Below are 24,096 nucleotides of genomic sequence, written 5' to 3' on the forward strand. Positions count from 1 at the left end.
ATGGTGCATAAGTGGGCCTAATGTCACAAACTTAGTCGTTCACTAAGCTCGTGCGGCACTTAGGCAAGTCCAGACGCTTGACCTTGCTAAGTCAGCCTTGCTCCCAATGCTTAGCTTGCTAGGCTAAGACGCTCGCAACTTGAAAGCTTAAGAAGCTTAGTAAGCAACTCTTAGAGAATGGAAGCTCTTATTACTCAAAGAAACCTTTACAAGTGCTTTGAAGACTTACTTGCTTGGTTAGGAAGTGATTTGGGTGGTACCTTGGCCAAATGAGTGTCTCACCTATTTATAGGCACCAATGGAACTGTCTAGAACCTTGGAGGGTTTCTTACAAATCAAGAATATTCTAGAACATCTTACCCTATTCTATGTACAACCCTATGTACAAGAATATATAAGAGATTCTTAGAAGTCTCTAGAAAGCCTTGGACTCCTCTCATGCCTTCCACCATAGTGTAGAGATGTGTGGACATCTCTAAGCACTTCTATAACCTTCCACACTCTTCCCACCAATGGCTTAGTGTAGATGGCTCTAGGAGTCTCCAGAAGCTTCACTCCTCCTATGTAAGCCCATGGAGAGGGTCATTTGAAGCATCTTGTGACACTAAGGTGCCTAAGTGAGCCTGAGGTGCCTAAGTGATCCTAAGTCTAAATAGGGTTGCCAAAAGTCACAATGGGATTAGGTAAATCCCTCAACCAAAATCTCCAAGGTGGCTTAGAAAATATAGACTACACGAGTAGTAATAGGCCACCAGGAAATTGCTGTAAAGTATCGAACAAATACCTAATAGGACATGTGCTAGGAGAACAAAATGGAGGGTTTACACTAAGGTAATAGGGTGAAAGAAACAAGAGGAAACTAGGCTCAATAATCCCAATGATATAATCCCTATACCCCTCATGCATGAGAAGCAATGCGTATAAAACATTATGAGTTGCGGACATAAGGATTCCAACATGAAAAATGATAATAAATGAATTGCATATCATATAAGCAAGAATGAAGTGTGGATATTGAACCCAAGTCAAACATCAAACTGGATGATAAAAGAAAGAAATTAGATGAGGTAGAGTGAAATGAAGGAATAGAATAAAGATAGAAAAAGACAAAAAGATAGGAAAGTGAGTGATGGTCAACCTGCATCTAAACATGGAAAGTAGTCACATAAAAATGGATGTAATGACGAATAAGGCAAAAATCCAGAAATCCTAAAAAAAGGTCGCTCGCCTCTCACAAAAATCGAATGGGCGACTCATACTCTCACCCAAATATATACTAAGATAGAATCTCAAAAAGAAACTCTCATATGAACTATCTCTAACACATAAACTCAATGAAGCAAACCAGCACATCCATACATGTGGTCAATGGAAAATGGTACAATGAAGAATGCATTATCTTTTATATTCTTTGTTTTGTTTTTTTTGTTTTGTTTTTTTTTTTTTTTTTTTTTTTTTTTTTTTGCGCATACTCTGATCAATAATGAATGACCTCCAATGAAAATATATACCCAAATGATCAAATCATCTCCACATACAGATATAACATGAATCCTCACTAATAAGACAACCTCTCAAACTGAGATCTCTGAACTACTGCCCATGGGGTGAATGGGGGAAAAGAATGTGACAATCCTCCATGCAGTGATGTGTGAAAAACCACCACTCAAGGTGAAACAAGGATAATGTTGATTAAACAATGATTAGAGAAAAGGCAGATAATGATATCACAAGCGGTGATATGTGATGTTGATTACTACTCAAAAAAAACATATTTTAGATAATAATTCTCATGAGTTTCACGTATTTTGAGTAGTAATTATGTCTAAAACACTCAATTAACATGTTGTTACCCTTACAAGAGTTACTAACAAGTTTTATAAAGTTTTGGAGTCATTTCAAGGTATGTTTTTGATAAATTGGTGACAAAAGAGATGAATCAAATTGCAGAAAACAAATAAAGTTGATAATGATCCAAATGCATAATGAAAGAAGCAATGCAATCGGTTTGGATCGGGATTTGGAGTTGATTTGGAGGGAGTTGAAGTGGAATCAAGAGAAAGAAATGAGAGAAATTGCAAAGAGGAGTCGAAAAAACATGTTTTTCAATTTCGCATGACCATGCGAAATTTTCGCATAGTCATGCGAAATGAAACAGAATAGGCTTGGCTGCAGCACATAAGGGAAATGTGAAAAGTGATTTCGCATGACCATGCGAAATTTTCGCACAGTCATGCGAAACGCTCCAGCAAAACGAAAATAAAGCTAATGGACTTTCCACTTCGCACCATCATGCAAAATTGCTAGGGGCTCGTGCGAAAATGCATTTTCTCCAGATTCCTTGATGAAGAAGCCTCCGAAAGACATCTTAGATGATGCCAAGTGTCCATTTGACCTTGAGCTATAAATAGAAACGTGATTGACTCATTTAAAGACTTTGGTGGATTTTTCCTAATTGTAGAACTTTTCAGACTTCTTCTCTCTATATAATTCTCTATTTTTCTTCATTTTCTCTCATTTTCTCGGTAGCCAAACATGTCTTGTGAGATCAAATCTCCAAGCATGAGTGGTTAAATCTCGTTTTTCTCGGAAGAAGAAAGATCTAGAGGCAATATCTATGGTGAATTAGAGAATTGAGCTTGAATTGCAAATGTGATTTGATCCAATTGATTGATTAATTGAAATTTAGGGATTTTTCTCTTCAAATTGTCTTGGATGATTACTACAATGCAAGCTAGGTAGATTCATCAAATTCTTAATGTTAGATTTGATGAGATTGAATAGTTGCATTGTGTGAATCATTGGAAGATAATTTAAGATGAATTGAATATATAAATTGAATTGATCTCTTGGATTAGATTACCTAATTTGAAGAGAAATTAGATCTAGACCTAAAGCTAAATCAAAAATCGGTTTAGATGAAAATTTAGGTTTTCAATCTAACTTGATAAAAATTAGATCTTAACATTCATTCACCATGGAAATTGTTTTCTAGAAAATCCTAACTCCGAGAATTTCATCTCCTATTAATTTTCTTCTATTTTACACTTCATTTTCCTTTCAATTTGAATACATTGTTATCTTGAGATTTTATCATACAATTTCAAGTCAATTTCACTTGATCACAATCATTTCTTATCATCTCATTCAAGCCTTAATTACCGAGAATAATCCATCCTTGTGGACGATACCTAAATACCACTATACTATAATAGTTTGTACTAAAACCACTTTTTGATCAGGTACAAATTGCTATAGAATAGTGAATTAGGTTATAAATTTTCTTTTGATCCAACAAACGACAAAATCCGAGCGATCAGATGCCGAAAAAAGTGATGAGATGATGTCAAAATGGAAAATATCACAATGAAGGGTGAGAGATGATGCCTGAATATGTATGTCAGGTCTAGAACTCATGACGTATTTAATCAAAGCATGCAAACACTATAGGGTCCCTAACCCGGTGTAATAGGTAAATGAAGTGATGAAATAAAAGGTTATGTTGCTCGTGTGAGGCTCAAAGGGTTAGTAACACGTAACTCTATATGCGAGGATGATAAAGTAAATAGGGTAAATGAGCTCATGAAACAATGACCACCCATTATTTAACCACAACCACATACATCACACCCTCAATATCTCACATGGTCAATACCAAAGACTAGCATCTATCAAACATAACCATGTCAACTTCTTTGAAATCGTGTGAAAGCTCCCACCAATGCTCTGTGATAATCATTAAAGCCCTCTGACAATCACCTCACTCTATCATCATAAGTCATTCACCATCGTTGATTCGTTCCCAATTGGTGTCTCAACTGATTCATGTCCAGCTGGTGCTCTTTGATTGAGAGAGTAATCAACAAAATTTATAACCTATATCACCATGCATTAGGATAGCTTAGCTAATATAGCATAGTGGCTCTAGGATCGTTCACTGGGAAGGGTTTTCAACTCATAACTAATACCAATTCAAAGTAAATTGGTGTTTTTTCATTTCAAGGTTAGCTTAAGAAATAAAACACAAACTTTGTTTAAATGAGGTTTTGTTTAAAGCTAACTAAAAAGAAAGTAATGGAAATTACTTATGAAGAAAAACATTCCTTGGAGGTTTGGGTTCATAGGGGAGGTTCCTTATGCAAAAACAGAGCTCCGATCATTTGGTTCATTTCCTCGCATTAAAGAATTAACATATAGTCGATTCTCTTACCGGTGCTGTACAGATGTAACCTTTAAATGGATTTCAACTCTAATTCTCTCTCACTGATGCAACTTGCAATGGCTCGTGCCTCTCACCTAGCATTTGCCATTCAAGGTGATCTTTAACTTTGGACTTCCCTTCTCAAGCTCACAAGAGATAACTAATGGATGTCTCCTTGGAGTCCAAAAGCTTACCAAGTGTTGGCAATTCTAGAAAATCCTACCTCCAAGTCACTTCCCAAAAGCTCACAAGAGATAAACAAGTGCATCTCCATGGACGGAGATCACGTGCCTTACCAAGTGTTGGCTCAAGTGAATTGAAGGTGTTTTAAGTTAACTAAAAACATAGAAATCATTAAAGGATCACACTTTCTTTTCATTAATGGTTGAAACCACAAAGCTATAAATTCTTGCACTTGGAACCTTTCCCGGTAATCTTAACTCCAAGGAACTAAAAGTCTAGTCACTCATTCTCTGAAGAAACTTCCTCAAAGCTTGTTTGGCTAGAAAGAAAACTAACGAGAAAACAAATATATGAAGGAAAAACAGAGCAAACTTTCTAAAATATATTTCTTCCTTCCACTGATTACATAATAATTGTAGACCCCCATTTAGGTCTTTTCTTTGCTGCAGCTGATTTTGCCATGTGGAAGAGCCCCAGCGAGCCATGTGTCGCTTCCTTAGTGGCTATAAGGGAATCAGCCTTGCTTTTTGGGAAGCAAATCAGAGGATGACACTTGGAAGAAGGTTCTAGAAGGAGGAGCGTTTTTGTTAAGACGTTGCCAGCTGCATGTGGAGGTGTGGAGGCTGGCAGCTGCGGAGAGTAGTGCTTTTTGTGATGGTTTTCTGCAGAGGCTGTTAGGAGGGCAAATCCGGGAGAGAGGAAAAAAGAGAATGAAAAAAAGAGGAAAGCTGTAGAGATCCTGGGAGAGGGGAGCTTCTGGTTACGGGCAGAGTAGCAGGGAGCTTTGAGAGCTGAGAGAGTGAGTGAAGCTAAGGAGAAAACAGTGAGATTTCTTTTGGATGAAAGAAAACAACAGACAGCGTTTCTGTGAGAGAGAGAGCTGGAGAGGAGGGATTTTCCTGGAGGGTGCAGCCTAAATACACCCAGTTGAGGAGTTTTGGTTTGAAGGATTTTGGGGCAGCAGAGAGGTTACTAGTTACAGAAGGGTTCGGGTTTTTCCAGGGGGGGTAAGTTGAAAGAGAGGAGATTCTTGAGATTGCTGCAAGGAAGGGGTTGATAAGGGAAGTATTTTTCTGGTCAAGCTAGAGAGCTTTGGAGAAGACAGAAGGAGAGCTGAGGGAGAGAGCTAGAGGGAAGGGTAGAGAGACGTTGGAGGTAGGATTTTTCTGGAGAGGCAGTAAGGTTCCAGCGGGAAGCTTTTCAGGTATGACCCCTTTTTCATTCTCTTCTCCATCTTGTTTATGGATGATTGTTTGTCTTGGGTATGAGCATCAGATTGAATGTTTAGTTTCACTAATCTCTGGTATGATTGTGGGTTTGTTGTCATTGTTTTATCTTTCTTTTCTTCTTAGCTTTGCTGAAGGGTAACTTGAATTTGATTTTAGCTTCATTGTGAGATATTTCAGAATTTAATCCCCCTGTTTTTATATGAACCCGTAGTCTCTCAACAGTCAACCCTCTTGCAAGCCCATGGATAGAAAAATGAAATAAGGCTTCACTCATTGATTTTATGTCTTTACACTCTGTTTTTGTAAATGATCCTTTCACGTTTTCCTCTGTTCTTAATTGAATGGGTCATGAGAGTGGATCCAAACCTAGTTGTGAAGTCCTACAAAGATGCGCGTTCTCAAAGTTAAGATGATACTGAATAAAGGAATGGGTCAGAGTTCAAGTAATTCAGCAACTTTAGCCTTGTCAATGACATCTTGAAATCATCCGTGGATGCTTCATCCTTGTTCTGTGGTTCCTGTTGCGATATGTGCTGAGGACAACTACCTCCTTGGGCTGTATGGTTCAAGCATCCTTGTATGTAGCAGTCCAATAGACACTCCTGAAATGAAGTATGGTTGGTTTGCTGAGAAGATAACTGTGAGTGATTCACAGAGTTGGCTAGATGTTTCAAGTCCCATACTCAGATGCTCTGAGCAGATTAGATCCCTGCTCTCATCTCTTCAATTCAGCACAATGAAGATTCCGGTCAAGGATGTTTCTGGTTCCCTCATAAAAGCTTCTCGCAAACCTTTTTGAAGCTATATTTGTATCGTCCAACCCTAGAAGATGATGAGGATACTGGAGCATCATGTGGTCCCGACATCTTATCACGTAATTCTTTCATGCCTATCATCAAGGAATCACACTCACTTCTAACCCTCTTCAGAATATATAAATCTGTCACCATACCATTAAACCCATTTCCACCTCTATACCCTTCTTCATGCCCGCTCTCTCTCTACAATGTCACCTGTGTCCATTAAACCTCCTTCCTGCACTAGGGGCAAGCCACAGCCTCCTGTTGATTCAGACAAAGTCTGCTCATCCAGCATTTGAACTGCTCATTCACTCGAATGATGAAGAGATATTAACTGGCTGTTATTGAAGCGGGGTTGGAAACATTACCACTAAAGATGCCTTGGTTCGCCAGTGGTGACTTAGGAGGTAATAATGCTCATCCTAAGAGAATACGTCATCTCATGGGAGTGGACAGATTCTGCCTTAGGTGGATTAGTGGCAGTGTCAGGTGCTGTAATTGGAAGGACTTTCGTAATTAGTAACAGTGAAAATCCCATCCGGGAGCAATAATTCTATGTTCCTATTGCACATCATGCTGCTGAGGTACACTTTATGGTAAAAGATAGTGGCGTTGTGGGATCACAGCTTAATGGAGTGGTTGCAATTCCAGTGGTACGGACATATTCAGGAGCTAAAGTTGAGGGAACCTTTTCAATCCTCAATAATGGGAAGCAGAAAGCTGAGAGAGTGAGAAAAGAAGCAAGCTGAGAGAACCAGAGAGCTTTGGAGAGAGAGAGAGAGTTGTGTGTTTAGAGAGTAGAGGAGGACCTGCTGCTTCATGAGTTTCGTTCGTTTTGGAGGAGGATCTGGGGACGTTTGAAGCTGAACAGAACCTTACCAGAGAAGGGCACTCTCAATGGCAGATTGTCATGGGAACAAGTCCTGAAGTATGCATGCTTACGTAAGAAATATATATCTCTTTATGCTTCGCTTCTCAAATCTGATCTAAGTCGGGCCATAGTTGATAATAACAAAGACACTGAGGAAATAGATCGTGGACTTGATATTGAAGTAATGCTTCAGTGGAGGATGTTGGCTCACAAGTTTGTGGAGCAGTCAGCAGAATCGAGCCTATACTTGAGAAAACAAAAAAGAAAAGAAATCATGGTGGTCATTTGGATGGAGTGGTCAATCCCTTAAGGACGAAAATGAAAGTGAACCATTGCGTTTCAGTGAGGAAGACTGGGAACAATTAAACAAAATCATAGGATACAGGGAAGGGGAAGATGGGCAGTCTCTGATAACCCATGACCAAGGTGTTGTTCTTCATACTTCCTTGGAGGTTCACATGAACCATAATGCTTCAAAGCTTATGGGTGATGCTCAGGAGTGTCTCGCTGAGTTGTCCTGTGAAAGCCTTGATTGTTCCATAAGGCTCTATTCAGAGGCAAAAGTTCTTGACATGAAATTGGGATCATATCGGTTGTCATCACCAAATAGTCTCCTTGCTGAGAGTGCAACTGCTTATGACTCTTTGGTTGGTGTCTTCCGCTATAAGCCTTTTGATGCTAAAGTGGACTGGAGCATTGTTGCTAAAGCTTTTCCTTGTTACATGACTTATCTAAAGGAGTCAATTGATCAAATTATCGATTTCTTTGGAAGCAATACTGCTGTTAGTCAGACTATAGCTGTGAAAACTGCAGCGGCGGTACAGATGACAATTGATGGTGTTAAGCGCACTGCTCAGCAACAAGTGAATAAAGCATTGAAGAATCATGCCAGGTTTTTGTTAGATTTGGATATTGCAGCTCCTAAGATCATTATTCCTACCGATTTCCGTCCGGACAACAATAATTCAACAAAACTTTTCCTTGACTTGGGAAATCTGGTGATTCGGACAGAGGATGATTCTGAATAGGGTTCCACCGAGGAGACTTCATCACCTCCCTGTCTTTTATACCCGTCTAACATCATCATCATACTCATCATCTTCAATGCAATCTCAATGCAGAGCTCTCCACAGTCAACCTGCCTTACATCTTCATGCCCATTGCCTGTTGCTTATCCCACCAAACATTCCTCATACCCCACCCCACCTTTTCATCCTTGGTACTTATTAGATCACTCATTGGACCCATGAATGACACTGCCTGGGCAGAGGACTCCTTATTGATTGGGACGTGGTTCTTAAGGTTCTTGATGAAGAACTAGGACAGAGGAGAATCTACTTAAGTTTAAGAATATGTAAGCAAGTATTTGAGGAGACTTCTAAAATTCTAAAACCCAAGCGCATCTAAAGCACGGCTAGAAGTCCAAGTGAGAACTAGCAGTTGCGTGTTTCAGTGATGTGGTTCAGTGACCAACTTGCTTGCACCCCTGCGACCCCCTGACTTGCATGATCATTCCTTATCAATTCTCCCGCGTACACATTTTTGCATAGCCACCTTTGCGGTCACGTTCTTGTTCTTTTAATTATTATTATTATTTTTATTTTATTTTATTTTTATTTTTATTTTTATTTTTATTTTTTTCACTATCTTTTATTTTAAAATGATCCTTCTAATCCCAATTTTCAAATAGTTTTCGATTTCTCTTACTTTCCAAATAATTTTCACTCTTCAAGTTCTTCATCCTTAGGGTTTTTAAGTCCCATAAATCACATTTTTAATCAAATTTGCTTCCAATTTCTATTCGGCAAGCAATTTTCAAAACTATCTTGTCTTTTAAAATGTTTTAAAATAAGCAAGAATCAAATTCCGTAATTCCGAACGATGGAGTTATTGGAATTAATTTATGCAAAATAAATCGGGCTTTGGTGGGGGCCCGACATAAGTGAATTTATAATTGATTGATTGATTGATTGATTGATTGACTAATTTAATTGTCATACATGATTTATTCTACTCTATGATATGCTCAAAATTATTCTTTAATTGTGCACTAACCCCACTTTTTGATAGCGCATTGTGGCTCATCGCCCAGGTACGCATCTCTTCCCATTCTGGTCTTTCTATATGCATGCTTTGATTCTCACATGTGCATGATCACTTCGAGTATCCGCTGATTTATTTATCCATTGCCATGATTGCTTCATTTTATTAGTAGAGACCCGACTTTAGGGACTTAGAGGGGTGCTACGGTCTTTACCGTACCTTCCCAATAAGTAACCTGACCCCCGAACCCGATCCGGTTTTTCACAGACCGCCTTTTCCAAAATAAGGAGTCACACTTAGGGTTTTTATTTCTTATTTTGTTTACCCTTTAAAAATAAAACAAAAATAAGTGGCGACTCCAAGTCAGTTTTCTTAATCAAATAAAAAATCATAATTTTTCGAAATTAAAAATCGAGCTCGCCATCGAGTGGGAAACGCATTGAGCACGAAATGCGGGGTCCACAAATAATCATTGTAAAGAAAATTACAAACTATATATATCAAGTTATTCACCCTTTGTACTTACTTAAAGACTAAGGAATCCTATGATAGGTGGATTACAAGAAGACTTTGGGGATTTAGACAACAAATATCTAAAGCAAAATATCCCAAAATATCTCAAAATGTCGGTCGGAAATATCAGGAAGCTTCAGGAGAACACCGTAGCACTATATACTGAGAGAAAAACTCTCCTGGTAAGCGCTATCAGAGGATCCGGATATGTCTGACAGGAGAAGTTGAAACGTCCTCCTCTCCCATCCGGCTGTGAGATATCCGGATGTAAAATGTCGGCGCACGGAATTCCGGATATGAAATATCCGGAGAAGGTGGAAAGTCGGCCGGATAGAATTCTTCCCCGAGTGGAATGAGCTATGCTGCGCAAAGGGGACCGTCTGCGTGTGCAAGGTGTAAGGACCCCTCTCCCGGATGACACGGAGCGCGCAAGGCTATCCGGATCAACTCCATCTGGATTCCCTAAGAGGACATGTGGCGCGCTCTCCTATCCAGACTCTCTCAGGGAGAAGCACACGGCACTTGTGAACATCACTCCCGGACGATAGCATATCATATCCGGATATGTTGTCCGGATCATTGACTTCCGCCGCCATTCGATGGTGTGTCCGGATGCCCTGTCCAGACATCTTTTGTTCCTTGCATTCCGGATTTGCTTATGGCAAAGGACTTCAAAGCTTTGGTTCTACATGTTTTTGAGCTTTCCATTGCTTTGCCAAGGATTCCAAAGAACTCTCCTCAATCTCTTATTGCTTTGGTGATCAAAAAGCTATCAAAACACCAAAACTTAACACAATTTGATTAGAATTTATTGCAAGGGTCCTTAATATGTTAATTGGGTTAAAAGGTGATAACCACTACTCAAAAGTGTTTAAAAGAGTTAATTACAAACTATGAAATAGCACTTTTTGAGTAGTAATCAATCGTCTCATAAAATCACCATCTTTAGTCATCCCGACTCTCTGAAGTCATGTGCAATGGCTCAAATATGGATGCTCCATGATAACCCCTTTGCCTCAGCAATATCATCAAGCAGTCAAACCACGCTATCATCATGATCCATTTATCATCATGCAGAGCTCACCTCAGGTCTAACCATCTCAGACTCTACCTAGTTAGATCAAATAAAGAATGGAAAGAATAAGTAATGGTACTGTAGTATGCTAAGGTGAACAAAAATGGTAAGGTCATATAATGGTACCAAGGTGTGGTGTCATGTCAGACTCAAAATGGGTAGGTCATCAAGTCTACAAAGTCAGGATATGGATATAGTTATGGTACTGCTCTGATCAGAAGGTGAAATGGGTCACAGTCTCGAAACATTGAATATCTGACCCATAAGAAGAAACTGGTTGATTCAAAAGAAAGAAAATTAGAAGCTTAGTGTTTTTGTATCCACGTGTAGCCAATAATTTTGATCTGTAAATTATTTCAAGTTATAACATGTTTTACTAAGCAATCACAATAATGAGCATAGCATATATCAATCATATTAATATTATTGAAATTGAAATGCACATATGCCACTACCTAGTGCATATTTTAATAATATTTCACATGTTTAATTATATAGTATTTGAAAATATTGGATGTACTTCCAATATTTCACTACTTGAATATAACTATTCTTAATGAAATTTGTTGGAAGGGAAACTTAAACTTGAATTCATGGGGGTATATAACATGTATCACCTCTATCGCATGCCCAATTTGACCCACATTGCACAAAAATTTTACTTCAATATTCTAGTTGGATTTAGATAGAAGAATCCCTTTCTTCCTTTCTATTTTCATCAACATGACTTCAAATTTCATCATTCGGAAGAGAGAAAATTAAAGGAAGACATATCAGAGTGCTTCTCTTTGGAGAAGAGAATGTCCAATGGAATAAAGACATGACAACTGTTAAATTAATTATGTTATGTGATTGTTAAGCTAATTGTATGATGTATGAGTGACACGACTATACTTTATAACTTATCATGTGATCACCCACATGCTTAAATCCTTGGTAATGAACAATTATGTATATCATGCTAATTACTTCTTATGGGTAATGTCCCTAGTTACTTACATAGTTACATTTATATTAAAGCTTAGTCATGATTTTGTCTCATGAGCCAGCTTCTATAGGGTTGCACATGAGTTTTAACAAATAAGATAATAATATATTAGTATATTATACAATACTAATCAGTGAATCAATTTTTGATCATCTTATCAAAAGTCAATTCATATTTAATGAGAGTAAATAAAATCTTTCATAATATTTGTTGTCACATTCCACAATTAACCTATCCTAAGAACTCTCATTTGGATGATCTATTTTCGAGCATATTGTTGTAACCCGACAATTTGTTTAAAGAGAATTATATGCGCACAAACCGCATAAACCAAACATACAATAATGATGTATGTTTTTACTATTTAACCAATATTCATGTAATTTTGGTATTTTACAATAGTGTTCTCAATTTCTAGGTAATTATAATTACAACAAATAGTACTTGCAATCTGCATCAGCTAAAAGCCAAAGGAGCTACAGTTTCATTCATATAATTTGGACGTCCCATACAAACAATAGGCTGAACAAATATTGTACTTAATTACTTAGAGGATGATATACGAAAATACATAGAAAGGGAATAGAAGTCAAGGGTACATTTGTTTTGCACTTAAAAATGTCACGAATTCCTAATATCATTAAAAAAAAAACATATTTTAAATTCATATATCATCATAATGGAACTTTTATAAAATAAAAAATTATTAAGAATATCTATAAATATTTTAGGTGAGGAAGAGGGGATATTTAGTTTAATAAAAAAAAAAAAAGATATTTTGGAAAAGAATGTAAGATATTTTGAAATTTAATCGTTATATCTTATCATGTTCTTTATAATATTTTTTTTATTACAATAGAATGATCGTGGATATGATCATATCCAATTAGGTTAAAACTTCTGTGTACCTCGATTGGTGGATTATTTAATCTTTATGTTCTTAAGAAGATTAAGAGATTTGCATTGTATCTTTTAAATTTGTATTATTATCTCTGATTTCTGTTGAGTAATTTTTTATAGCCAACAAAAGCAAGATATCATACTTCAACAATGGAGGATAATAGCATATCCCATATGTTCCTTTTATTGAACGAATCATCAACACGATCCGCTTTCCATCATAGGAAGTGTACATGAAATTATTATTTGTAACTACACACTCCATCCACAGTTCCTGCAATCCTTCTCTCCTTGCTCAGTAATGAGCAGGAAGCGGCCAGTCCGGTAGAGAAGTGTCTTGGATTTCAGGGACTGTGAACTGGCTCATTGTTGTCATCTATACCAGTAAAGACCTCATGAAGAATCAGAAAAAATGAAAAAACTCGGATTTGCAAGCCCATCAAATGGTGATGGCTCGCCATAGTTACATGAATATAGAAATTTTCCCATGTACAGCAACAATGCTCAGAAATCTACGAGTAGCTGCACATCCCATGCACGCAGAGACTCCCTTTCTTACACTTCTTGCCGCAGCCCCCACAATTCCTCCTGTCTGAAGAAGGGTTGACGCACTCCCCTTTGCAGCAAATCTCAGAGTACCTACACTTCTTCCCACACGCCCCACAGTTGAGCCTGTCCGTCCTCACATTCACACACTTCTTCTTGCAGCAGTACTTCCCTGCACTTCCCTTGGCATGGCATACTGTAGGATACTTGTCGCACGTCACCTTGATCCGGGCCGCCTCCGTCAGAAAGCGGCTAGTCCCCCTAAGCGATATCGGCTGCTCGCTTTCAAGTAATGGAAGTTGATCAGAATTTTCAGCTTCAGCAGCGATGCTGTCATCCTGGTCTAGATCAAACATGAAGTCTTCTTCTTCAGCTGATGAGACTGAGCGTACAGCAGCCATGACCAAGAGCAGGGCCAGCATGAGAATAACGAGCTTTAGGGACTTCATGTTGGGGAGAGGATTGAGACGAAGAAGAGAAGAGGAGGTGGGTGAGGGGAGATGTGAAAATGTGAATGGTCTTGGTTTGAAGATTTGAGGGTATTTATAGGGAGGATGGAAGTTGGATGGTCTAATAGCACGGCAGACATTTGATTAACTAAGTAAACAAAAGTTAGGCTTAGGACGAATTTTTAAATTCTAAATTTTGGAGAGACTCAAGTTGCATAGAATTTGAAGACTTGGGAAATTAGGCCAGCTTCGGTCGTCTTCAACTCCATCAATATCTTCCCCTCCTTTTTTTAATAACATTTTTTAACTACCAATTTCTGATAAAATTTTATATATTTATATCTTCACAAATGTCTAATTTTCCAAAACCTTATTCTCGTGATTTTATATTTGAAATGAAACCAATGATTTCTTGCCATCAAATCAAGAGAAATTTCTGGTACAATCACGAAAAGCAAACGACTTTGTGGCCTGCTTGCAAAATGGGCTCCATTCCGCCCACTGAGCCTCCTGATGCCACAGAAAGGCCGCCCATCATAATTCCAAAATAGGGAGACAATCTGGGAATTCAGACCACTTTGTTAACTCTGTTTATGGAAAAAATTTATATTCTTTAATGAAAAAAAAAAAAAGAATCATACTTCATAATCAGAAAATAGGACAAAGTTTTTTTATAAGGTACTTTTAAATAACATATTTTAATTATTTTTATTTATTTTTTAAAAACTATTTAAAAAGTAATTATATAAATACTAATGATAAAAACATAAAATATTACATGTAAAATCATATTTTAAAACATATTTACAGTATATTTGATATTGATTTTAGAAAACGTATTTAATTTTTTTAATATTTAAAAATAATTATTTTAATAAAAAAATTTAAGTGTTATAAGCATTGAGAGTAAAAACATTTTAGGGCTTCTAAACAAACTTCTACTTTATAAAATATTATAGCACAGTATTTAAAAATTATTCTAAAATTTTGTTTCTCAAAATTATTTTTGAAAACATCTCTCATACCCACATACATCCATTTGACAAAGTACAATTGGTCAACACAGAACTTGGTGTTAGGCCTTAGGATTACAAATCTGGTGTGCCCAATTGCCCATTACACGCCGTGTGTCTGTCTCCTTTTATCTGAACACTAAGTCTTAGAAACCATTAAGGACGCACTTATTCTCAGCTAGCCTATCTTCTTGACTTTTGTTAACATGGAATGTCTGCGCAGTTGACATTTTACACAACCACATACATTAATCTAAGGGCATCTTTGAAAAAAAAACGTGTAAGGAAAAAATTGATCCAATCTCAAGCAAGCGTCAAACATTACAGTAAAATATCTTTAATTTTGAATAGTGTAAGAGAATCGACTATATTTTATAGAAGAAATTGGAATGTTCCATTTGGTAAAAGTATGTCATTTTCTTTTAGAAAAAAAAATATTTGCCTAATTTGTATATCTACGATATTATGGATCTATGTTTTTTTATGTGTGTCTACTTCAAAAGACGAGATTCACTTTTATTTGTGAAAATTTAATTTTAAAAAGTTAAATTTAAAACAAATTTTATGTTCCATAACTATGTTTAAGTGTATGATTAAATCTGAATCTTAAATGATGATAGAAATATGTCTATTGAAGTACAAAAATATAAAATTGAGTACAAAGAAATAAGTTTAGATATAAGATAAAAAAATTATTTGGAGAGTGTAAAATAAAAAGAAAAAATTTACTTCCTGTTTTTATTTTTTTTTTGGCTAGATGGGTTGATCAAAGGGGCTGTGATGTAGTGTTTGTCACAATGATTTTTTTTTTTTTTAATAAAAAATAAGTTAAAAATTCTAAATTTTATCTTAAATTTAAAATCTAAGATTATGTATGAAAAGTGTTTTAAAAATCAACTTTTGAAAATTGTTTTTTTTTTTTTTTTTATGTTTCTTAGAATAAAAATCTATTTAAAAACCTAAAATGTTCTTAACCTATTTTATATGTCTAAAAATAATTTTTATATGTAATAATTTATTTTTAATTATTCTTCATCATATTTGTATAAATGTTATTTAAAAAATTGTTTTCTTACCTATCTTTTTTATTTTTTATTTTGGAGAATTGAAAATCTTTTTCTAATATTGTCACCAAAACATGACCTAAATCATATTTTTATAGTGATTTTTGTTCGATATTCAAATTGAAAAACAAATAGCAACTCACTAATCAAAATAGGGATCCCCACTAATTATAGAAGGGATTACATGATTGAATGAGATATGAAACAAAGAACACTTATTTTTTAAATTCATTCATATTCAACACTTCAACTGGCTTAGGATTTATATATGGGAGTATGTAAGATTTGTGGCTAATGGGATGGTCATCATCAATCACCATTTGGAAATTATTTAAATTAAATAGGAGTTAGGCCTTCCAAATTTCCAATGGGAGAGGGAAATTGGAGAAAAGGAGAAGCACTACAAAAAAATTGATGGTGCTTATACTGAAAATGATTATTGCTTAGTGCATTAGCAGCAAGGCAGAGCCAATGGCTTCATTCCTATCCCATAAGGTACCTTGAATGGTTGTACAAATGTTTCTAACTTTCCATCCGATTACTCCAACATCCAAATATACACTCGGTTAAGAAGAGTTCTTAGTTATATATTCAATCAGAAGGAGTTCATAACATATGTCTATCTCTCTGTATCGCATCCACTAATTAATTATATTATTACATATATCACATTTTCTCTTACTTTAAATTGATAATAAACAATGTGAATACAATATTATTCTCTTAGGCAATGACATTCAACATGGAAACTTCTAAGGTCCCAAGGTTCTAAGACAAATGGGAAAGGGATAATATTGATTGTAGCCAGGTGGAAAGGGCGATGTGTGACGGAACTCAAAACGTGTATTGTCAAAACAAGTGTACGCAGACTCATTTTCGTGACAAAATCAAACCCAACAGCCCATGTTGGTCAATTACTGAGTTACGGTTTTTTCCATCCTTTGAATTCGTTATGAAAGCACTTGGTCTATGATTCCATCTACGTCTTCTTTACGTGTTGACTTGGAGCATAAAATCATATAATTTCCCAAAAGGTTGGCCAGCGTTTGGCTACTACGCTCCATGTGAAGCTCGGACCAGAAACTTTCACTGACCAGTCACGTTCTACCATAAAGTGGATCAATAATAATATTTAGTACTGTCCACCAATTCTCATTTTGTGGATAAGTGTAGAGACTGGGGTTGTTTTGCGGCCATGTGGTTAGTTTGCAAATTGTTGATGGGGACGGAGAGTTGGTGGCTCCGTGTCTTCCCTTTACAAGTAGACATGGCAATGCGGCAAGTTCGGAACGAGTTGTAAAATAATTTTTATCCCCATCGCATTTAAAAAATTAAATAGGGCAGGACAGTAACGATAAATTCTCATACCCATCCCGTCCTGTTTAACTTTTTTTCTGTTTTTTTTTTAAATTACTTTTAAAATTTTTAATTATATTAAAATAAATATATTTATAAATAATTAAATTATTACATTTTTATAATTTATTTTATTAAAATATTTTATTATTATCTATATATTAAAAATAGTAAAATAAAAATTAAATTAAATTAATTTTATATATAATCAGGTCGGGGCGAGCGGGATGGGGCAATACTTGAATCCGTCTCGAGTTTTAAAAAGAATTCTCAAACATTTTCCAAATGTGTTTATTAAAATTGAACCTCGTCTCGTTATCATCCCTATTTACAAGGCTAAAGTTTTCAAGATGAGGTTAAGTGATAATTCTGATATATACTAATTTTAAAATAATGAGAATCAGAGCAAATAATATTTACTTAGACAAGAAAGATTCATTATAAATGGTATCATATGAGTTTCTATTTTTTATTAGGATACGAGTGAATGACCTCACAATTACCTTGAGAACGAAAAATGATGCATATATGTATTCACAAATGATATTAAAATCGATTTAAAATCAATTCCTAATCTTGATTAGGATTTGAGTAAATTAGTGACCCCCAATCATCTTCAAATCTAAAAATGATTGTGATAAAATCATGTGATAATTAAAAATTGTATCAAATAATTCCCAACCTGGATCAAATCTGAGTGAATGACCTATAATCACTTTGGGATAAAAGAATACTTATATTATTTGAGTCATGTGATAGTTTACAACTTGATTTCAATTTTCAAGTGTTTTTAAATTTATAGAATTCGGATTTTCAAGTGTTTTTAAAATTTTAAATTTACAAAATTATTTTATAAATTTTAAAACACTTGAAAATTTGAACCAAGTGACAAACTATCATGACCCAGATAATCATATATATATATATTCTAATCCCAAGGTGATTATGAGATCATTCATTAAGATCCCATTGGGATTTTATATACGTGTGCGTCACGTGATAGTTCATGATAGTTTGCAACTTGATACAAACTTTTTAAAATGTTTTTCAATATGGAGAATATATGAGGAACATTTTTATTGTATATAAATATTCAATACATTCATAATGATTAAGTTGAAAAAACCATTTTTCATATCTAAATTTTCAAATAAAATTTTTTTTTCATATTAATTCTCTGCAAAACTATTTTTTAAAACCATTTTAAAAAATATTATCAAATATGCCTATTATTTGAATGGTTCCCCATTCATTTAGGCTCCATTGGGTTGTAAAAATTTTGAGTTATATAAAACTTTTTGTCTAAATTTGTTTTTCTTCCCTAGATGCAAAAATCTAAAATTCATATTTTTTTTTTCCCATAAATATTTTATTTTCTTTGGCTTTTTCGAGAATAAGCCAAACAAAATAATTTGAGATTGTTTCACACTCTTTTCCGAACTAGTTTTTGAGATCCAAACACAGTTAGCCTCTGCAAAATTCAAAGTGAAGGGTTGATTTAGTATTATTTAAAAAAACATTAATATAAAGAGGAAAATTTGTTTAATATATAAATTTTATTTTAAATTCCTCAAAAAAATCTTGTTTAATATATATATATATATATATATATATATATATATATATATATATATATATATATATATATATATATATAGTACTATTTTAATAACCTGTAAAATTAATTTTAAATCAAATTGGCATAGTGGAACAATTCAAATGGAAATTTCTGACAAATTAGTCCATGTCATTTAATTGTCTCTATTCTCTATTTTAATAAATGTGACATTTAAATCGACAAGGATTCTCTATCACAACACTTGAACCTTCAATTTCACACATTTTTAAGCATATTATAAAAATATATCATATATATATTATAGATTCGTCTAGGTGGAATACGTACGTCCAAAATATAATTATTCCCTCCACTACTATATAGTATAACCCTTCTTAACAAAGCCTGTGGGCACAGAAACTTGAGCTTGAATTCATGAGAGGTGTGTGCCTGGCTACGAGATCTGCTTTCTTCAACAACGAGGCAATTGCTTTATACTCTGCACCTTTGGCTTCCACAAGTTGTTTTTGACTCCTTTCACTTTCATTCGCCGCAGGAGAATTTTAATGTACCGCATGGGTGGGATCCTAAGAATTCCTTTGGACCGTTGAACGTGCAAAACGAGATTTTGACCTTTCATTTTCATAGGTTTTGTTTAAATTTTTATTATAACCTTTACACGTGTCAATATCTCATTTGATAATACGTCGGTACTAATTAATTTAACCCTTTGCTAATTATAGCATAAGAATCCTTTTCTTTTTCCTTTTTAGTATCTCAAAGAAGATCCCTACATACAATGGTTTTTTACCAATAAAGACTATGGATCCTACATTATGCTTGGTTCTAAGAAAATTTTAAGGAAAATGCAAATAAAAAAATAAAGTGGAGAAAAATAATAGAAGAAATGAAGGAATGAAGAAAAATTAAAATTATATACCAAATTAATAAATTATTTTTATATATTATTTTAAACTTATTAATTTTTTTTATAAAAATTAAATAATTTAAAAATATATAAATTTCTATTTTTAATTTTTTTTATTTTGTCTTATTTTTAATCATTTGAGGTTTAAATGTCACATACTTAATCTTCTCCTAAGTAAATTGATATGATGCTGCTGCCATAACTTTTAGGAACTCTTATGTTTTTTAACCCTCTGTGTAATATTCAGGCAACTCAAGATTATATAAGTATAAATCTAAAATTATTATATATATGCTCACGTTTACACTAGACTCGGGCTATTTATGCATGCCAACCGTCCAAACACCAAAATATCTAATTATAGTCACAACTGTTTTATAGTGATTAAGCATATTTGCACGTCTCATATTCATAGTGAGATGATGTTTGTTTTTTTTACTTAATTTTAAATAAAACTCTAATACTTAAAAGGATTAAGTATTACGTTGTTTATTTTTATAGTATTAAAAAATAAAATAAAAATTAATATGTTATTTTTTCTATTTAGAATAAGTCAAATATTTTTATTTTTTCTATTCAACAAAAAATTTATAATAAACCATGAAAAAATAGAAAATCAAATAAATTAAATTCTCAAAATAAATTGTAAAAATCCAAAAAAAAAAAAACAAACACCCTCTGAATCAAGGATTTTGCTGGTTATATCAGTGAGAAATGTACTGAATTGAACTTTATCATCAATGGAGATGAGGTATGAGCGCCTTAATAGGCATGATACATAGTGATCAATCCTGTTTTCACTGAGAAGTAATACAAGCCATTTATGAATCAATAAGAAACTCAAGCTTAGTAGCAGGTTTTGTAGCGATAAAATCATGCATAACTGCACATCCCGTAAAGACATGTCTCCCACTTCTTGCACTTCTTGCCGCACCTACCGCAGTTCAATGGATCCACAGAGGGGTTCACGCAGTGCCCGCGGCAGCAGATATCGCCGTGTTTGCACTTGCGGCCGCACCCTCCACAGTTATTTGGATCCTTCCCTATGTTTACGCATTTCTTCTTGCAGCAATCTGGACCAGGGCTGGACTTCCGACGACAAATCGGTGGAAACTTATCACAGGTCAAGTGCTTGTTCTGAAACATGAAGTCACTAGTCCCATCTGAAGAAGTTGTTTCTTCGCCTTCAGGCAATGCTATGTAGCTTTCTGGGCTTTCAGGCAATGCTAAGTGGCTTTCCACAGCTGAGTCTTCCTTGTTTTCATCAGCACTCCATGCTACTCCAACAATGGAGTTGTCTTCGTTGTTTTCATTGCCACTCGATGCTGCAGAAACAGTGGAGGTGGTGATGGAGAGTATGAAGAGGAGTTTTAGCAGCTTCATGGCCATGAATGAAGAGAAGCTGTGAAGAGCTGGGTAGGGAAGAGGAAGTGGTGAAGCAATATTGATAGGAGATGGGTTTTTATACTGAAATATGTGGGGAAAACGTTTTGTTTTTTCTCGGTAGCTTCAATTCATCAGACTACTTACGAAACACTGAATACGTGGGCCCATAAGAAGAAACCGATTGATTGAAAAGAAAGAAAATTAGAAGCTTAGTGTTTCTGTATCCACGTGTAGCCAGTAATTTTAACTTGACTGGGATGAGAGAAAAACATGTTATAACTTAAAATAATTTACAGATCAAAATTACTGGCTACACGTGGATACAGAAACACTAAGCTTCTAATTTTCTTTCTTTAAAATCAATCGGTTTCTTCTTATGGGCCAGATATTCTGTGTTTCGTAAGTAGTCCGATGAATTGAAGCTACCGAGACAGAACAAAACGTTTTTCCCACATATTTCAGTATAAAAACCCATCTCCTATCAATATTGCTTCACCACTTCCTCTTCCCTACCCAGCTCTTCACAGCTTCTCTTCGTTCATGGCCATGAAGCTGCTAAAACTCCTCTTCATACTCTCCATCACCACTGTTTCTGCAGCATCGAGTGGCAATGAAAACAACGAAGACAACTCCATTGTTGGAGCAGCATGGAGTGCTGATGAAAACAAGGAAGACTCAGCTGTGGAAAGCCACTTAGCATTGCCTGAAAGCCCAGAAAGCTACATAGCATTGCCTGAAGGCGAAGAAACAACTTCTTCAGATGGGACTAGTGACTTCATGTTTCAGAACAAGCACTTGACCTGTGATAAGTTTCCACCGATTTGTCGTCGGAAGTCCAGCCCTGGTCCAGATTGCTGCAAGAAGAAATGCGTAAACATAGGGAAGGATCCAAATAACTGTGGAGGGTGCGGCCGCAAGTGCAAACACGGCGATATCTGCTGCCGCGGGCACTGCGTGAACCCCTCTGTGGATCCATTGAACTGCGGTAGGTGCGGCAAGAAGTGCAAGAAGTGGGAGACATGTCTTTACGGGATGTGCAGTTATGCATGATTTTATCGCTACAAAACCTGCTACTAATCTTGAGTTTTTTATTGATTCATAAATGGCTTGTATTACTTCTCATATTACGTGAATAACAGGATTGATCACTATGTATCATGCCTATTAAGGTGCTCATACCTCATCTCCATTGATAATAAAGTTCAATTCAGTACATTTCTCACTGATAAAACCAGCAAAATCCTTGATTTAGTCCGGGTATGGGACGTGCAAATATTCTTAATCACTACCAAATTCGTGGCAGTGGTTAGATATTTTGGTGTCGGACGGTTGGCATGCATAGATAGCCGGAGCCTGCCGTAAACGTGAGCATATATATAATAATTATAGATTTATATTTATATAACCTTAACTTGTCTAAGCGTTACACAGAGAGTTAAAAAACGTAAGAGTTCTTAAAAGTTATGGCGACAGCAGCATCATATCAATTTACTTAGGGGCAAAAGGCTGGAAATCAGAATCATATCAGATTGTGTGTTATGCCATTAAAGCAAGTGAGAAATGATTCCCATGTTGTATAAGGAAAGAATATATTCTCCTCGTCCTTTACTACTTAACAAAATTTGTAGGCCATGGTTTTTTTCTGCAACAAGTCTATGATGGATCATCATAGGCTTGTGCAGTCATTAAAAAAAGCCCTAGAGCTCAGTGAAATTTTCTGATCATTTCATGGATGCTTTGGGAGTGGATTCAATTTCTGCATTTTTTTCCGGCAAGTCCAAAACCATTCAAGTATATTCAACCAAGTTAAAGGCCATGTCCATGACTTCCCATAGCCTTATAATTCTTGGTTTGTTCTTCTCCCTACCCTCCACCATTGCCCTCTACCTCACAACCGCAAGAGAGGTGTACGAGCTCCCGACGCCAGCTACTTCTCAGAAGACCGATACCGGACTTACAACAGACCTTTCATGGCAGAGAAGAAAAGTCTGGCATCACCGGCATCACCTGAGAAATGTAAGCAAAATCCAAAAATTATCCCGAAAAATAGTTCCTGATTCTTGATCGATAGAATTAAACCATGGCTCAACTGATCTCTTGGCAGGTTCATGGGATCCTAAACATCATAGGATGGGGCACACTCCTGCCCCTAGGGGCGATCATCGCTCGATACTTCAGAAAATTCCCCATGGAATGCAGTGAATGGTTCTCCCTTCACATACTGTGCCAAACTCTGGGGTATCTTCTGGGATCATTGGGATGGGCCATTGGTATATGGCTTGGAAACTCCTCAATAAACTACACTTTTCACAGTCACCGGATTCTCGGCATCATTATCTTCACATTTTCAACTCTACAAGTAATGGTCAAATCTCTTTCTGATCATGAATTAATTCATATTTGTTAGTCTCCCTCATCTTACATTTTCTGCAGATATTTTCTATTGCTCTGCAGCCGAGGAGAGAAAACAAGTGCCGCAAGTACTGGGAAATATGCCATCGTCTTCTGGGATATGTGCTGATGGTGCTGATTATGACCAACATTTTTGTAGGGATCAACCATCAAAGCCCAGCTGCAAAATGGATCTGGTTTTACGTGGGAGTTCTTGTGGTTATGGGTTTGGTTTCCATCGCATTGGAAATCGTCAGATGGATTAAGCTTGTACAGAACCAGACTGTGTTGTTGAACAGTAGCATCTATGCTGCTAATTCCTAATCAAATGAAATGAATTCAATTCCTCAGGAGGATTAGAATTTCCTATTGTAATCTTTGATTCTATCAAACTTCCAATTCAATGTGATGGGTACAGATCTTCAATGGCTTCCATGGGAAAATGGTTGTAGAATTTAAATCATTTCATTTTAAAATTAAAGGGTTAAATCAAAATATAGAAAAACTCTATTAAGGAGGTATATATTAAAAATTTTAATATCAATAATACCATTTTTAATAATAGAGGTGAGGCGTGTCATGTTATATATACCTCTTTTATT

The 24,096-nt window shown here is 35.6% G+C and overlaps 4 protein-coding genes across 4 annotated transcripts; 2 read left to right on the forward strand and 2 right to left on the reverse strand.

Annotated features, from left to right (window-relative positions):
* Positions 1-12,943: 12,943 nt before the first annotated feature.
* LOC117924178 (stigma-specific STIG1-like protein 1) lies at positions 12,944-13,845 on the reverse strand. Its single transcript, XM_034842758.1, has one exon. It carries the CDS (start codon positions 13,796-13,798, stop codon positions 13,316-13,318), a length of 483 nt encoding a protein of 160 aa, XP_034698649.1. The 5' UTR covers positions 13,799-13,845; the 3' UTR covers positions 12,944-13,315.
* A 6,745-nt stretch (positions 13,846-20,590) lies between these two features.
* LOC117923262 (protein STIG1-like) lies at positions 20,591-21,106 on the reverse strand. Its single transcript, XM_034841482.1, has one exon. The coding sequence runs from the start codon at positions 21,104-21,106 to the stop codon at positions 20,591-20,593; it is 516 nt and encodes a 171-aa protein (XP_034697373.1).
* Positions 21,107-21,643: 537 nt separating this feature from the next.
* Positions 21,644-22,153, forward strand: LOC117923263 (protein STIG1-like). Its single transcript, XM_034841483.1, has one exon. The coding sequence runs from the start codon at positions 21,644-21,646 to the stop codon at positions 22,151-22,153; it is 510 nt and encodes a 169-aa protein (XP_034697374.1).
* A 617-nt stretch (positions 22,154-22,770) lies between these two features.
* LOC117924135 (cytochrome b561 and DOMON domain-containing protein At5g35735-like) lies at positions 22,771-23,924 on the forward strand. Its single transcript, XM_034842707.1, has 3 exons — positions 22,771-23,119; positions 23,208-23,462; positions 23,537-23,924. Exons 1-3 carry the CDS (start codon positions 22,832-22,834, stop codon positions 23,816-23,818), a joined length of 825 nt encoding a protein of 274 aa, XP_034698598.1. The 5' UTR covers positions 22,771-22,831; the 3' UTR covers positions 23,819-23,924.
* Positions 23,925-24,096: the final 172 nt, after the last annotated feature.

The sequence above is a fragment of the Vitis riparia genome, chromosome 10, assembly GCF_004353265.1.
Source record: "Vitis riparia cultivar Riparia Gloire de Montpellier isolate 1030 chromosome 10, EGFV_Vit.rip_1.0, whole genome shotgun sequence".
NCBI classification, from domain to species: domain Eukaryota; kingdom Viridiplantae; phylum Streptophyta; class Magnoliopsida; order Vitales; family Vitaceae; genus Vitis; species Vitis riparia.